Raw genomic sequence first — 16,146 nt, 5'->3', positions numbered from 1 at the left:
TTGCCAGAGCATGTAAGCAAGCATGGCAACCAAGAGAAAATGGATGGGAAATGAACAATGGGAAAATCTGTCTGCAAGATACAAAGACAAAGCGTGGATCTGCAGCCAATCTGAATTACATCACAGGATTTATATGAGATGCATGTGAACATCACAGATACTTAATCTCTTCTAGAAACTCTTCCCCTTCTCTCCATGACACAACCCACACCCTGAGAAATAATAAAAAAATTCGAAAGGCTTTGCTTTCATTGCAGGTGTGTTCTTTGTGTTTTAGAAACAGAATCTGTTTAGTGTAAAGTTCTGGCTACAAGATCTACAAATTGTCAGGAGTTTAAAAATGTGTTACAGCTCTCAAAAAAAAAAATTAAGAGTTACAACACAAACAAAACGCACAAAGATTGTTGAATACGCTGATGTCTTTTTGAAATAAATTATCATGGTAGAAAAGTACTAAGATTTCAATTTTTAAAATTGCCACAAAAATAAAGAGTTAGAACAAAAACCTATAAAACTTATATTAAGAAATCTCAGGCAGGGGTATATTCACTTTTTTAAAGTTTTGCAGTATCTCAGTGTGTAAAAAAGTAATTAAACAGGACATTAAATACATTGTTGCCTCTAGAAGATATGCAAACATTTTAGCTGTATCTGAAGTGATGTGGAAGACCAACTGTCATGATTCAATGAAACCTCATGATCTCATATAATACAGACAGAATAGATTTTTATACTTTATAAGGACTAAAATGAAGATAACCTACAAGTCTGGATGTAAGTCCTGTAGCACAAAAAACCTCCAAGTTTGTCCTCCGACCCTGACCTTCCCACTATTTCACATATTTCATGTGTGTAATTTGACTGTCACCACTTTTTCAACATTGCCCAATATGATCTTGCTTCACCTCCTTCCCTGAAACCCTAATTCCTTTTTCTTCCTTCTCAATTTATGATTCTGTCACCTCCCATAATTTCAGTTCCTTAGAACCCATTAATTTTCCATTTCTAGAAAATCATAATGGGTGTTCTTCTGTTATCTTTTTCACACCAAATTCTTATGTGACATTATGCAGAGTAACCAGAAAAAAAAGAGGAAAAAATCCAAGCTTTTCTTCTGAATTTTGCACATGAAAATAAGTGGCTTAAATCTTTAATTAAATAATTCCATTAAATTAAACTATGCTGATTAATGCATCACGGGATTTGGTCTGATGCAACAAATGACAACTGCCTTTTGAAGTGAAGGATTTAAGAAAAGGAAAAGGAGCAGCAATGCAAATCATGTGCCTGCATACAGTAGACCCTACAAGTCTGTCAGTAGATTCTACAGGTTATGATGGCAAAGGTCTGGTTTTAAACTGATTGTTAAATTTCCAGGCCTACCCACACAAAAATAAAATTCTGTAGTTCTTTCCCTGTTTTGTATTTTTTCCTAGAGGATCTCCCAGAACTTGTATGCTTTCTTCATTCAGTATGAAAAGCTCTTACATGCAGACATTAATCACAGAGCACCTTATTACTGCTTTGTCAATACTTAAAACTCATCTTACTGGTAATTTGCTGAAATTGCACTAATCCACTAGATTTTCATACCCAGTGGATAGCATAAGAGTTCTAATACTCAAAGGACTATTTCAATGCCAAGTGCAAACTCACACCTGAAAAAAAAGCATCTGTGTTCATTTAAATATGTGGCTGACAGCCAAAGGATGAACTCTAGTAAGGGAAGAAAGTTTTCCAGAGCAGATACTACTATTAAAAGTACATATCATTCTATATGTTTTATTTATATTCTCAATTAAGATATTTGAATGTGCAGATCTCTTGGTAATATGAACTTCAAGACCTGTTTTAATAACTTCTGTATTATGTGAGTAATGACAATTTTTTTCCCTTCAAAAACTGAGCAAGGAGAGGCCTTATCAAGCGGGCAAGAAAAAGAAATCTGAGCAAGTTTTCTTCCTCATTTTTGCAATTTTTATTTAACTACAAGTCACAATATAAAGCCTATATATTTGAAAGGAGTGAATAATACTAAAAATTGTTAAGAAAAGAAACACTTCCAAACATTCTCTGTGACTCATGTAAATAAATTATCAATATTTGCCTTCACTTAACACCTTCCCATTTATTTAAATCAAGAACAGATTGAAAATAAGTTATACTTCAAGAATAAATTAAAACTATTAAGAGCTTCAAGCACCTCAGAAGAGTTTCGTACTGTTCTTTGCCATCAATCCTTTTTAAAAATCCTAAATTATCAGAATTTATCAACAATCTCAGGTTCAGCAGATCAGGTACAGCAAGATCTGTTTGCTGACAGCTCTACAAATACTTTTCCACCTTGAAATGTTCTCAGATGAGTGATAAAAATAATATCATCTGCTGCAAATCTTAATTTTAAGTGGAAGAAAATGACTAGTGAAAGAAAACAAAGCTTCATCAGAACGTGGCATTTATCCAAGATCAGAAGGCTGTGACAAAACAATTAATATTTAATACTCTTCTCATTCATCTGCTTTCTGTGCTACAGAAATATACTGAAGCTTTTCCTCACAAAAACATCAGGTGAGTGTTAAGGTTCTAGGCTTTATACCTTATTTTTACATCAACAGGTTTACTGACATGCATAGGGAGTTTTGCTGTAAGGCACTAAAACTGAATGGCTTTGAAATTAGTAAAGTTTAGGTTAGCAATATAATTTTTCTGATGACAACGCTACTTTAGGATCTTTAGTTATTTTTCAGTAGCATAGGAGCTACTTTTGTCCAAGAGAATAGATATGTTCTTTGATTACAATTTTATCTTAGTAAATCAGGATTAATTCCAAATGGGCACTAACACTTTCATTTCTTCTGTAGCAAAAACCTCGAAATAATGAACAAGCAATAACGTTTTGTGAGTTTGAAACCAGGAAATGTCACATCACTTCACATTTACTACCTGCCTGTTGTCAACTCCTAATAGTCTATGTACAGTAATTTGAAGTCATTAAATTGCTAGTCTTGAAAATATGAGCAGAGTACAATTTGGTATCACCTATGAAACAAAAGTCCTTACTGCAAAACAACATCAAAAGCTAAAATCAAATCTTTTTATTTATCCAAATAAATAAAAATTCACATCTACTGATTATTATACATTATAGATTTACCAAAATGAAACATGTAGCTTCTTGCATTGGAAATGGTAACGTTAAACTGTTTCTTGACATTATTTAAACAGTCTTAATCTCTTTTATAAATAGATCTTACCTTATTTTTCATGAACTTGAGTGACTCTTGTAAACTTCTATTTGTTTGATTTCTTCTTCTCGGTCCTCTGCATTCAGAACTCCATTTGTCTTTAACATCTGTATTTCATCTTCAAGATCTCTTATATTGCGCTCAAGTGAAGCTATTTTTGTATCCTAAGTTACAAAAAAAAGGAAGTATTGAAAATTCTATGAGACATATATTAAAGAAACATATCTGTACTTGAGTGAGTATCAAATAATGAGATAGCAAAAATAGATGGTACAAATAAAGAATCCTCATAAACCAGAAATAATTATATCAGTTTTAGCTTAAAGAAATGGAGAATTCAGACCAGATCTCTTTCACCATAGTTGCACAGTCTGTGGAGAATACATTCTGGTCAAAATTCCATTTAATTCCTACACAGAGATGAAGGGAGAATAGCAGATGCCCTATTTTTCCACATATGTATGATAAGAAACCTTGTTATCATTAGTAACCATGTAGGCCTGGCTATTCTTCCAAGTCCTCAAACACCAAGTTGAGGACTTGAACCAGCCCATGTCTCTGCAGGGCAAAGACATTGCATGCTCAGCCTGAGGCTCAGGGTCCCAGTTTCTCTGGAGCTTGCCTGCTCTCAAGAGGGAGAAAGGTTGTGTTCTCAGATATTTTTCTGTGACTAATCCAGCCACATCACTAAGAGGGGATTTAGCACTTTTTATTTTGAGTCCCAAGATAAACAAAACCACAACCATGAAAAATTTCTACATCCCAGCCAACAGCTGCCACATGTGCCAGCACCACACTGGAAAACAGGGATAATTTTTCTGTTATTTCCAGTCATTTGGGAATTGGCTAAGTCCCTTTTGTGAGAGTTAGAAAGATTACAAAAGTGATTACACAAACTTGTCACAAATTTCAGTTTGAAAGAACATTGCAGAATTACCCGTTAGGAAATCTGTTCAACAACATAAAGGATCAACCAACCACAAAATGTCAGAGACTGGGTGAAGTTCTTGTACCATTGAGATAAATATTAAATAATTTTTTTAAAAAATTAAAATTTTAACATTTTTTTAAAACCCACACTTAAACCAACCTGATTGACTAAGACCGGGTTATTAGGTTGGAAAGCTAATTTGGGAAAAAAATACACTTGGAGTTGATCCTTCAACAGGAACAAGCTAAGCTTGAATCACTGCACATTTGTTCCTGTTGCTTTCTTTAGATTGCCTAAAAACAAGAAAAAACCCCATCTCCTGTAATAACTTCTTTCATAACAAAGCTAGGCACATGTAGCACTTTAATATACAGAGAAGTCTGGATGAAGTTCCATCAAGCATCTGAATTTTTGGTACTGAAGTAAAAAAGAATCTCAGATTATTTTTGAAGACCACTGTTATAAATCCATATAGAATGATAGCTAAGGACTAAGTAATGTCATTTAGATAGCCCACTGTCATTCCTCTAACATTTTTGCTTTTATCTTTATAGTCAACAATAAATGTCAAACTGGGAGAGGTTTTCTTTGATTATTTTCTTATTCCAACAAGAATTAATTTTAAAATTAATTTCAATTCTAAAACAGAAAGTAAAGTATTGAGATGGAATGAAAAAGGGCAAGAATTCTCATTGAATCTTATCATTTAAAGAAGTTGCACAAAAAGCAAAATACTGCAGGAAAAGATATAGAAGAATTTAAAAGATCTCCAGACTTAACACAAAAATAATTGTAGATCTCACAGATACTATAAACAATTCAGCCTGCTCCATTAGACTTCATTTCAGAAATATTTTCATCCTATTTTTGAAGATAAAAGCAAAACCTAAGCTTCACTACACTTTGGATTGATTTTGCAATGAAATCTATTAATACTTACATGACCTGCTGTGACATGACATCTGGGAATAGTCTTCATCAAATCTGCCCAGCTAAATCTATAAGAGTCTGCTTTTTTGTACTGCCTTTGTATTTTACGTGTTTGCAAATATAATATGGCAGAAACAATTTTTGCACAGCCTACTATCCCCTTTAGAAGGTTTATACATCAGAGAATAACATTAAGCTTTATGAGAAATATCTAGAATAACTTGTGGAAGCATTTTCTGTACTTCTGCTTCATTATAAAATTGAAATCTCTGAGGAAAAGTTTATTTTTAAACAATCTTTGCATACTATGATTAGAGATGTGTAAAATTTATTTTCCTGTGTCTTGAAAAATTGTCACTAAGTTCTACATTAGCTTTTTATTGAAACAGAAGCCAGAAATTTCACAAGTTTTGTGAAACTCAAAGGTACTGTTCCCTACTGCATGCTGGCTTGCCCAGGAAACCTTAGAGGTCGGACAACTGCTGAAAAGTGAAGAACCTCATAGGTCAAAGATAAAAGAGAGAACCCAGAGCCCGCAGGGGCACTGCCACAAGGGAGCTGGGCTGGCTTACAGGATGCACACAAAGGTAGCTAGCTTTGCATTTGCCAAAAATTCTGACACATTCCCATAAAAATCTCCTGATTCAGCTGAATCAGCATTTTCTCACTGAAAATTTCAACTGGAAAACTTTCAACCAGTCTTGTTGAGCACAGGGTCCAGCAAGCTTTCACAAACTGAAATGGGAACAGATGCAATATTTCCTTCAAACCTCTAAGATTTATCCCCATTAGCAACATGCTAAAAAACTACATAGGTCTGTCTTGAATCACAACAAAGATTCCTTTGCAATATTAAGGAAGCAGCTTAGTATTAAATAGTACTAATAACATCTTCTGAGTTCTAAAACAATAGAGCATTTGTTCAGATTTTTTCAGTCAGGCTCTCTAAATCTGTTAAAAGACATAAGATTATGTAGCAGGATTTGTGACAGAGATCAGGGCACTCACCCTACCCTATCCCCTCCTTCCAGCAGTAACCCATACTTCTTCCTTATCTCCTTTATTAGAATAGTGTTGCAGATATTTTGTGAGAGATTAGGGCTATTCAGGTTTCTGCTGGCTAGACCTAGCAAAAAGCCACCTCTTTTGGAATGTGAAAAAAAATAATATGTGTCCTGATGCTGAAGAAAACAATATTTCACAATGGAAAAAGTCTAAGAAGTGAGCTTCCACAATGATGTTGCATGAATCAGATCAGTCCTTACAAGACTCCCATAGTACATTTTCTGAAAACTGAGGGGCAGGAAAAGGGCAAAACATTTGTAAACAACCACAGAATCACAGAATGTTTTGAGTTGGAAGGGACCCACAAGGATCATCAAGTGCAACCCTATATACTACAGCATTCCAGGCTGTCTTACTCTGAAAGGAAAAGTAAGGAAATGCTACTACTTATCATTTCAGATACATGATAAATTTAAATTACATCTGCAAAATTTTGCTGGTAGGCAATCAACAAGCAATCAAAAGGAAACATTTGAAACTTCACATTTAATAAAGCTTCAATTTAAACACTCATGTGCACAGACTCTCAACAGACCATACACAACTTCCCTTACTGTTTGAACTTTTACCTTGTCAATTTAATGTAGAGAATATCCAGATTTATCTTTGCAGATAAGGGAAGTGAAAGTTCATGCAATCTTAACAATAGAGTATGTTGCACTGCAAACACACACACACACTTCTCTAGAACCAAACCCATACCTGAAATATCACAGCTGGATCAATACATAAAGATGGCTCTTTCTGCAAGTAAGGTAAACCACAAATATTTTCATTTACTTTACAGCTTACATTTATAAAGACTTTATAGTTGCTTGACCCCACATATTTTTCCAATATCCTATCTTTAAGGTGAGTTCTAGGCTGTATTTGTAGGCGATTTCTGATTTTCTCTCTCAAGTACTATCACTGTTTTAGTGATGATAGAATTAGACCTTAGCAACATGTAATGGCTGGGTTGGAAGCAGCATTTAAAGGTCATCTAATCCAAACCCCTGTCATGGGCAGGGACACCTTCCAGTATCCCAGGTTGCTCCAAGCCCCACCAGCCTGGTCAGGAACACCTTCAGGGATGGGTCATCCACAGCTTCTCTGGGCAACCTGTGCCAGGACCTCATCACACTCACCATAAAATTCTTTTTCTTCATGTGTCCAATCTAAATATATCCTATTTCAGTTTCAAACTGTTGTTCCTTGTCCTATCACAACAGGCCCGATTGAAAGGTCTGTCCCCGTCAGGGAACAGACAGGCCCAGGGCCTGCAGGGGTTCAGCAGCCTAAGACGGGAAATGCTGAGTCATGATGGCTGGACCTTAGAAGCCGTTTCTCCCACCTTTGGACCTTTGCTGATCTCTCTGTAAGACTATAGGTCACTTTCCTTTGACCCTTACTATTGGACAATTTCCAAACCCCCTCCAACCTATATAAAGAGCTGCTTTTGCCCAGCTCAGCAGAAGAGCTGTCCCTGGGAACCTTCGCAGAAGATCCAATGAAGACACTCCCGTGGAACCCCACACGGCGCTGCTCCTCTCCCTCCCTGCGTCTGCCTGCCTGCGGCACCGAGCAAGCTGAGAGCTGAAATCACAATGAGCTGATCCCCACTAGAGCTGATATCCCTTAAAAGCTTAAGGGATAAAAAAAAAAAAAAAAAAAGCTAAGGCTGCCTGCAGCTGAGAACAGCTCGGGAACTCGGACAGGCGGGCAGGCCTGTGCCAAGCAGGACTGCGTTATCTGGACCCTGCTGCAGCCCACTGGGGACACCCCGAAACCCAGCAAAGGCCACATCACCCATCTTTCTTATATGTCTCCTTCCAGTACTGAAAGGCTGCCAGGCCACTGAGGAACCTCCACTTCTCCAGGCTGAACAGCCTAACTGTGCCAGCCTGTCTGCACAGGAGAGCTGCTCCAGCCCTCTGGTCATTGCTGGGGCTCTCCTCTGGACTTGTTCCAACAGGTCCATGTCTTTTTTTGTCCTGTGGAGCCCAGAGCAGAAGGCAGTGCTCCAGGTGGGGCCTCATGGAAGACGAGCAAGTTTTGACCTGATTCATGTGCTCAGGAGCACTTACCATAAAATCAAGTGAAAAGGGAGTTTCCTTTTAATCTTTTTTTACTATTTTAAGAGGTGTTAATCAGCACTGAATCTCACCGATTTTCAGAATACATTCAAAGATATCAGTCATTTTGTATGTGCCAGCACACAATATCCAAGGAAGCATGCATGGGTGCAATTGCAAATAAAGGAAAGGATTTCCATGTACCAGTTTATTTTACACTTTAACAGACTAAGATTAAGGCATGAGGGAAGAAATTGCAGTTTCATCATATATATCCACAGTCACAAAGTCAAAAGCAGCCACTGCAACAAAACTAGGCTAGTTTGAGGGAGTAACAGGAGCATGTGAGAGAAGGAAGCATCCTGCCCTCCCTCAGTTTTGTGACTCTGCTTTCTAGAAGAAAAAAGGGATTCTGGAGAATAAGGTCAATTGCAAAAAACAGAACAGAGTAAAGAGTGCAGTGAGAAGCAATAGAACAAAAGACATGGGACATCTGGAAGCAAATGTGCCCATAAAACAAAACCAGAAAGTGAGGAAAGAACAGCCTGTACAATGCATCTGGAAAGACAACAGATACCTGGAAAGGAATAAATAAAGCAAGAAAAACAGGAGTAAAGGCATAGGATGTGAATTTTCCATCTTTTTTTGTTTGCTTTTTTTTTTATTTTGCATTAATATACAGGAGATAAACACTGGTGAACAAGACAGCAATTATGCAGAAAATGCAATTGGTGAAAGAATAAGCAACTACTTGCAAAGCTTTAGAGAGAAATGAAGAAGATGACAGGACACACAGTGCAGAAGATGTCTAAGACAAACACAAGGGAGGATAGGTAGGAGAAATGGGTATCCTTGATTGGATGAAAGGGAATAAAGACTGGTAAAAGGGACAGCAAGAATTCAGCAGTGGCAAGGGACAGAAGAAAACCACAGAGAGAACAGAAGGATTTATGAAGGAGGGCAAGTTGTACCCTGGCAGAGCCTGGGGGAGCCATGGAAGGCACTCAGACAAAAAAAGCAATGAGGGGCTGGAAGGGGCTGGGTGTGGTGAAGAGAAATGCAAACTGCCTGGAGTCTCTGTGTGGGGGAGTGGATGGCCTGAGACTGCCATATTACAGCTAATCCTCTCCCTCCTTCTACCCTCAACATTGTAGGGAAACAATTCCTTCAGTGCTTGATCATTCAAAACAAATGTTCCACATTTTTTTTCAAAACAAATGCTGTCTGGATTAAGACAATTTCAATTTACTTGAAAACATTCCAAATCTGGAACTTGTAATGAAAACTGCTGTTTAATCATGTGGATTTCAACATCTTACATTTGTCCCTCTTAATATTAGGCCTATTTTAGACGGGGCAACCCCAAAGGGGCGTGTGTTCACAGGGACAGAAAGAACTGCGTGCCTCAGAGGCAAAAAGCAGCTTTGCATCAGGACTCCAGCTACAGGATTGCAGCCTCACTCACAACAAATGAAACCCGTCACTATTAAGATCTGATTTTTGAAAAGTGGAATATTGTAGCACACCCACCTGTCCTGGGAGTCAAACAGAAAACACTTCAGTGTCTCCAGGGATAGACACTGTCAGGAGCAACGACAGTCATCTCATGTGTCATTCATGTGTCCTGTACCCCCCATCCCTGATCTTTTCAAAGACTTTTGATACAGGAAGAGGAACTGAAAATTAACTTCAACCTGTCCTTTACATTGTTATATAACCCACATGAATAATTATACATTATTCTAACACATTGCTTTTGTATCCCAGAACTTTTAAATTTATAATTCTGCATATTAATAGTAAAACCAAGTTTCTCAGCCAGTATCTTACTTTCCCATTTACTTAGGGCAGTGAGTTACTGCCAAAACATAGATTTCAGACTAAGACTTCTGAACTAATATCCAAAGAAAATATACATCCAAAAATGGAATTCTGTAATCAATGTATCTTCTTTGTTACTGATATAATCCAAAATACTTATTATCTATTAAAAGACAGATACTGTATTGATAAAGTCTTGCTGTAGTTTTAAGTGTGTGTTTACCACAATGTTCAGACATGCTGAACTCATTTGCTCATAACAGAAGTCACTGGTAAAATGAGGCCTTTAATTTGCACTTCCTTTTAAGAATGAAATGAAAGACCATCATTAATGAATTTCAGGCAGCATTGCCAACTCACAAATTATCTCATCTCATAGTATTTTTCTTAAAGATGAACAATCCAGACTCACAGAAGTGTGCAAAAATATCAGTTTTCACTTTTTAAATTACAATTTTTATTCCTTGTTATTGTGGAGGGAAAAGCCACAACACTTTAGTAATATTATATAACAAAAACAGTAAACTATAGTTAGGACTAAAAGAGCTGTTTCATCACATTTTGTCACACCTGCTGGTGCAACTAATATTTTCCCTAGGTTGGCAGTAAAATTTTGGCCTAATAACAACCAACAGCAGAACCAGTTTAAAGATTTGAGATGGAAAACATTTTACATTAGCCATTTTATTCCATGTACTTTGACTCTCCTACACACACCCCCCTTAGTCTTTTTAAAAAGCAATATTCTGTTCTCGTTTTTCAGCAATGCAAAACTTGATTTTTAAATTTTTTTTTAGAAAACAGAGCAGGAGAAATGAGTACTAATTACTCCTAGCTACATAACAAAATTAACTGACATGGTAAGGGAAGCATTCAGTAACTAACAAGTAAAAGTCATAAATCAACACTTGCTAGGCAGCTGTCAAAGCTGCTTGTTCACTCCCCCTCAGTGGGATGGGCGAGAGAACCAGAGAGCAGAAGTGGGAAAACCCATTGTTTGAGATAAAGCTGGTGTAATATGTAAGGCAACACCGTGCCTGTGAGCAAAGCAACACATGGAATTCATGCACTGCTTCCCACGGGCAGGAAGATGCCAGGCTGTTTTCAGGAGAGCTCATCAGGCACAAGAGTTATCTGGAAACACAAATGCCATGACTCTGAAGGTACTCCCTTCAATTTGTGGAGGCTGAGCATGACATGACAGTATAGATTATCCCTTTGGTGAATTGGGTCAGCTGTCCTCACTGTGCTCCCTCCCAGCCTCTCCCTACTTGCAGGGTGGGAGCAGAGCAAGAAACTGGGAAAGCTTTGACTCTGTGTAAGCCCTGTTGGACAACAGCTAAAACATCAGCGTGTTATCAACACTGTTTTCAGTCTGAAATCCAAAACACAGCACCAGACAGGCTGCTACGGGGAAAAGTAACTCCATCCCAGCCATACCCAGTACCTGAGTTCATGATGCAGAAATAACATGCAGGGAAAGATGCAAAGACCATACCTTCATCTCGATGACTGTTTGCAGAGCCTTCGTCTTTGCTGGCTCAGGCTGAAGTTGGGTTCTTCTATGCAGTTCCTGTGGAGGGACACGATAGAAATAAGCTTGACGACTCATCTTTCCATTATTTTAATTGCTCACATGAACTCATTGTAGCAAACTAAAAGTCTGATGAGAAGAAGCAGGTAACTCCAAGTGCTACAGGTGCTTCCCTGGCTGTATCCCCTCTGCCACCGCTGCACTCCCTGTCTTGTGTTACAGCCAACTCTGACAGCACATGCGCTATTTCTGAAACCCCTTATCAATAATTAACGGCAGGCGTGACAACCCAGCAGGGACTTTCTTAGTCCAGATACAATGCTGCTGCTGCTGCTGCTGCTTAAACAGCAAAACTTTATTCAATTCTGTTACTAATTCAAACACTGGTAAGTGTTAAATCTTTTACTGCAGTTTCTTCTTAATTTTTCCCCTATTGTCTGAAGTAAGCAATTTAAACGCATTATATTCAAATTTGACATTTTAAGGATAATAATTATGTAGTGGGCTGATGCACCACACGCTACAGTAGCATTAACATTTCAGTTTTCACATTTTCATGCTAGTTTTTATGCATCTTAATCCACAAGCAAAAGAAAAATGGATTGCATTGGATAAGACAAAGTTAACAGTACCAATCCATACTGGTCGTTATAAAAACAATAATTTTTTTAAATCCACAAGAGTATGAAGACAGCAGCACTCAGTCTTGTGAAACCAGAGTTGCATCTTGGTGTGACATATCCTGATAAAAAACTCACATAAGTACCTGGAAAAAAATGTAGTAAAGGTGTGACGAAACACTTTCATTTGAGAATTTGGTGATGCTTATTCCCTTCCCATAAACCATCTGAGAAGTTTCTTAATAAAAAAACCTGAAACAGGACAGATATTGTCTCATTTCTACTCCTTTGGAGTCCTTCTGCTCTAAAGGACTGAGTGCCATCCATGATGTCTTTATGTCCCAGTTCTTTCTACTTCAGTGCTCCACACAGACTCCTGAACTAACCTTGCAGCCATGAAAAAGATGTTCATGCTTGAGGCCAAGGAGCCAAAGTCTTGCCTCCCTTATAACCCACAAGTTTAAAAGTCATTTTTTTCTATCACAAACTATCCATCAGTTTCTTCTTCTGTGTCGCAACAAACATATTCCTTATCCATGACTGTGAGAAACAACTGCTCTCAAAGACTAATTACTGTATGTTATTAAACTGAAATCTACTGCTAATAAACATCTTTATAAAATAGATTTTAAAATGTGTGGCCTAATGTACTAAAATAACTGAAAGAGACATATTAGTATACTCAACACTAAGTCTGAACAGTTATTACATTAAATATTCTGCAGGTACATATACATATATTTAAACTACCTTTAACAGATAACAGTCGACTTATAATTTTGCTTTTATGCATTTTTCAAATGCTTTGGCATTTATGAAATTCTTTCTGCATTTATGAAATAGTATATCTGATTGGACCTTTTTCCTTGTGGCTTTTTCAATTTAAATGAAACTCTCCATATTATAAAAAGAAAGAAATCTTTGCAAATCACCTATGCAAGGAATCGCTCAATTGCCACCAGCTGTTTTCCTTAGATGAAATAAGTACCTTCACTGCACAAATGTTTTAAAAAATAAGAGTATGTAATGAATTTGTCATACAGTTACACAAAAGAATAGTTGGCCAGTCATACCACTATCAGATCAGCAAAAATTACAGCTAATTCTAAGACCAGACTTTGCTCCCCAGGGCCATATAAACTGAGCTGGAATATAAACAGGATTCCACACATTGCCCAGGGAGACAAACCAGAGTTTCCACCCCCTTAGCCAAAGATGTATAGACTGCCAAAGATGCGTATTCCGAGATGTCTATCATAGCATGAAGCCTTGCCTCATAACGCTTTTCCTGTTTGCTTTATGAATCAATCTGATGCTGGCTGACTTAAAAGCTTTTCTTCTCTATCCCTGATGGTAAATGAAGCAGACTTTAGGATCCTGGAGAAGATCAGAAAATGACTCCCACTTTATTATTTTGTGTGGGTTTTCTTCCAATCAGATTCAAATGTTTGGAGACTCCCACAAGGCTCAGTTCTTGAATTTATGTTGTTCTATGTATGTGCTTTTTCATTTGGGGTACCTGATTCAGGGATATACTTTTGGGGTACTAATTTAAGGATACACTTTATGTGCATGATACCTTACGCTGATTGTTTTACTGTCTGAGGTCATCTGGAGGCTTTCAAATTTGCCTGAACAGCTAAGCAAGAGATATTCTAGAGATGTCAGAAAGTCCTCATAGCCTAAGGAAACCAGATTTTTATCAATTACATCATTTCTGGAATGATGTCTATTTCTTGTTTTCAATTTCTTTTTATAAAGAGCCCAGAGAGACAAATAAGAAAATGGGGGGGGGAATCAAAAACTTACTATGGATAGTTTATTTTAGCCTAAACTGTATTGAAGGGAACTCTTGATTCTTATATCCATGAAAAAATTCTTGTGTCATCATCTCTGCAACAATCAAAGCCTATACTAAAAATCTCTCCGAAATGCAATAATTTATAAAATTAGATTTTCTTTATATCCCTCTATATGACACCTGATTCTGAGTAACCACTTTACACATGCAAATTAATTATAATTAATTATAATTAACATGTAACCAAATGCCCACACCTTGTATTTCCTGATGATGCTTAGTTGTCAAGGTGATTAATACACCCACCAGATCTCCTTCACATTAATTTTACTTTAATATTCTTTGCTTTTAAACTAAAATGAGCTTTAATCCAAACTTGGTCATTGCTTTCTCCTTCCACAATATTAAGGTTAACATCTTGTATTGGCCTCAAAAGTAACTTTAGCACACAATCTAAACAGTAATTTAAGCACCAAAAAAAAATCCAAAGAGGAGACAGATTATAAATATAATCTTAAAATACTGGTGGAATATGAATTCTACCCTTTTATTCAGAATTTGATAAAATATTTCAAGATTTTGTCATAAATCACTGGACCTGAAAATCCCCACTACATAGCATAATCTGAACCTTATACTAATTACTCAAATAAAACTGTGGTTTTATCCCACCTTCATTAAAAGACTCTCCATCCCTTGGCTGCAGGAAAGTCAAAGTGCTGCAAACTGATCTTTCTTTACTCTGTTTCTGAAGTATTTTATTAATGTTCCAAAGAGATCAGTGACTGTGTTGCTCTCATTCAATGATACCAACACTGTCAATGTAGTTCAAGGTTTTACATTTATTTACACAAAACTGCCTAAAATAATGACATAAAGTGGTAGAAAGGAAATTTTAAAAATAGAAAAATAGGCAATTTAGAGATGGTGTGAAACTGTGTCTGCATTGGAAGAAGAAAGAAAAAGTATTAAAGAAGGCAGTATAAAAACTGGCGTGAGCAACCATTGTGTCAGTAAATGCAGATTTTTGCCTTCACAGACAAAATGTACAAATCTGCAAATCACAGCAGACAATGGCATAAGAGCTGCTAGTTCTCTCAAACACCTCCAAGCACACTGGTTCCATTCCTCTGAAAAAGAAAGCCTTGGTAGTTCTTCTACAGGATCAGCTTGTCTAAACTTTAAAATTTAGATCAGTAGTACTTCAATATTTCGACCAATCATTTAGGCAAAAGCACAGCACTTACCTAAAGTGTCTAAACAGTAGTGTTTCTTTAGCCAAAAATACCATTACAAACACTGATCAAATTCAATTTAACCAGAGTACTGGAAAAATGGAACATACAGGAATTGATTCATTCTTAACATACAGATTTAGCTGCTGTTTTCTAACTCTTCACATCTACCCCCAGCCAAAACAGCCTCACAGCAATTAAAATAAAGTAGATTTAAGAAATCCTGATCAAACACTTTGTCCTTCTGGAAACCATAAACTGACAACACAAAATTCCCATGTTTGTCTCCAGTGTACAGGAAAAAGGAGCCCTTTTATTGGAAAGGATTCTAAAAATCACGTTACCATTAATTTTCTCTTAAAAATTCACCATTATAGGTATTTGAACTCTGGAAGAACCTGTTAAAGAAGTTTTGTCGGATTCCAAGAAATTTTATAGCTTGAAGAAATGAAAACGTGTCTATAAGACCATGAAATGAAAAATTGGAGGAAATGTGAATAACTGATAGCTTCAGAAGTTCTGCAGAGATTTTCTTTGTAAATTAGGGGCATTACAATTTGTTAAATTCTCAGAGTTAAGCAAAATACTCAGACGCATGCCTAATTCTCTCTCCATTTTTCATTTTAAATAAACAGATATGAATTTTCATCAATATGAAAGAAATTGCATTAATCAGGGACCTCCACCAAACTCTAAAACAAAGGTCAATAGTACATCATGATAGACAAGTCCAGCAATAATCTCAGTGGCCTCAGTACTACTCTTGAACAATGGGTCTGACACCATCCCTGGCCTACATTTAAAAAAGTGTATGAGAGAGAAAGGAGGAGTTTTTATACCAGCTGAAAACCCACATTGAATCACAATCCAAAGTATTTCTTTGAAATGATCAGGCTTCCATTTATTCCTG

At 36.8% G+C, this 16,146-nt stretch overlaps 1 protein-coding gene across 1 annotated transcript in view; it reads right to left on the bottom strand.

Annotated features, from left to right (window-relative positions):
* The window catches only part of ERC2 (ELKS/RAB6-interacting/CAST family member 2), a 275,802-nt gene that overhangs the window by 190,601 nt on the left and 69,055 nt on the right, over positions 1 to 16,146 (bottom strand). Inside the window, 3 exon segments of the mRNA XM_050979490.1 lie at positions 3,255 to 3,274; positions 3,277 to 3,409; positions 11,545 to 11,619. Of these exon segments, the coding sequence (XP_050835447.1) occupies positions 3,255 to 3,274; positions 3,277 to 3,409; positions 11,545 to 11,619 (228 nt within the window).

Source organism: Serinus canaria, chromosome 12 (assembly GCF_022539315.1).
Source record: "Serinus canaria isolate serCan28SL12 chromosome 12, serCan2020, whole genome shotgun sequence".
In the NCBI taxonomy this organism is placed as follows: Eukaryota; Metazoa; Chordata; class Aves; order Passeriformes; family Fringillidae; genus Serinus; species Serinus canaria.
The sequence above is the reverse complement of the archived record's forward strand: the minus strand, read 5'-3'. Positions and strand labels throughout refer to the sequence as shown.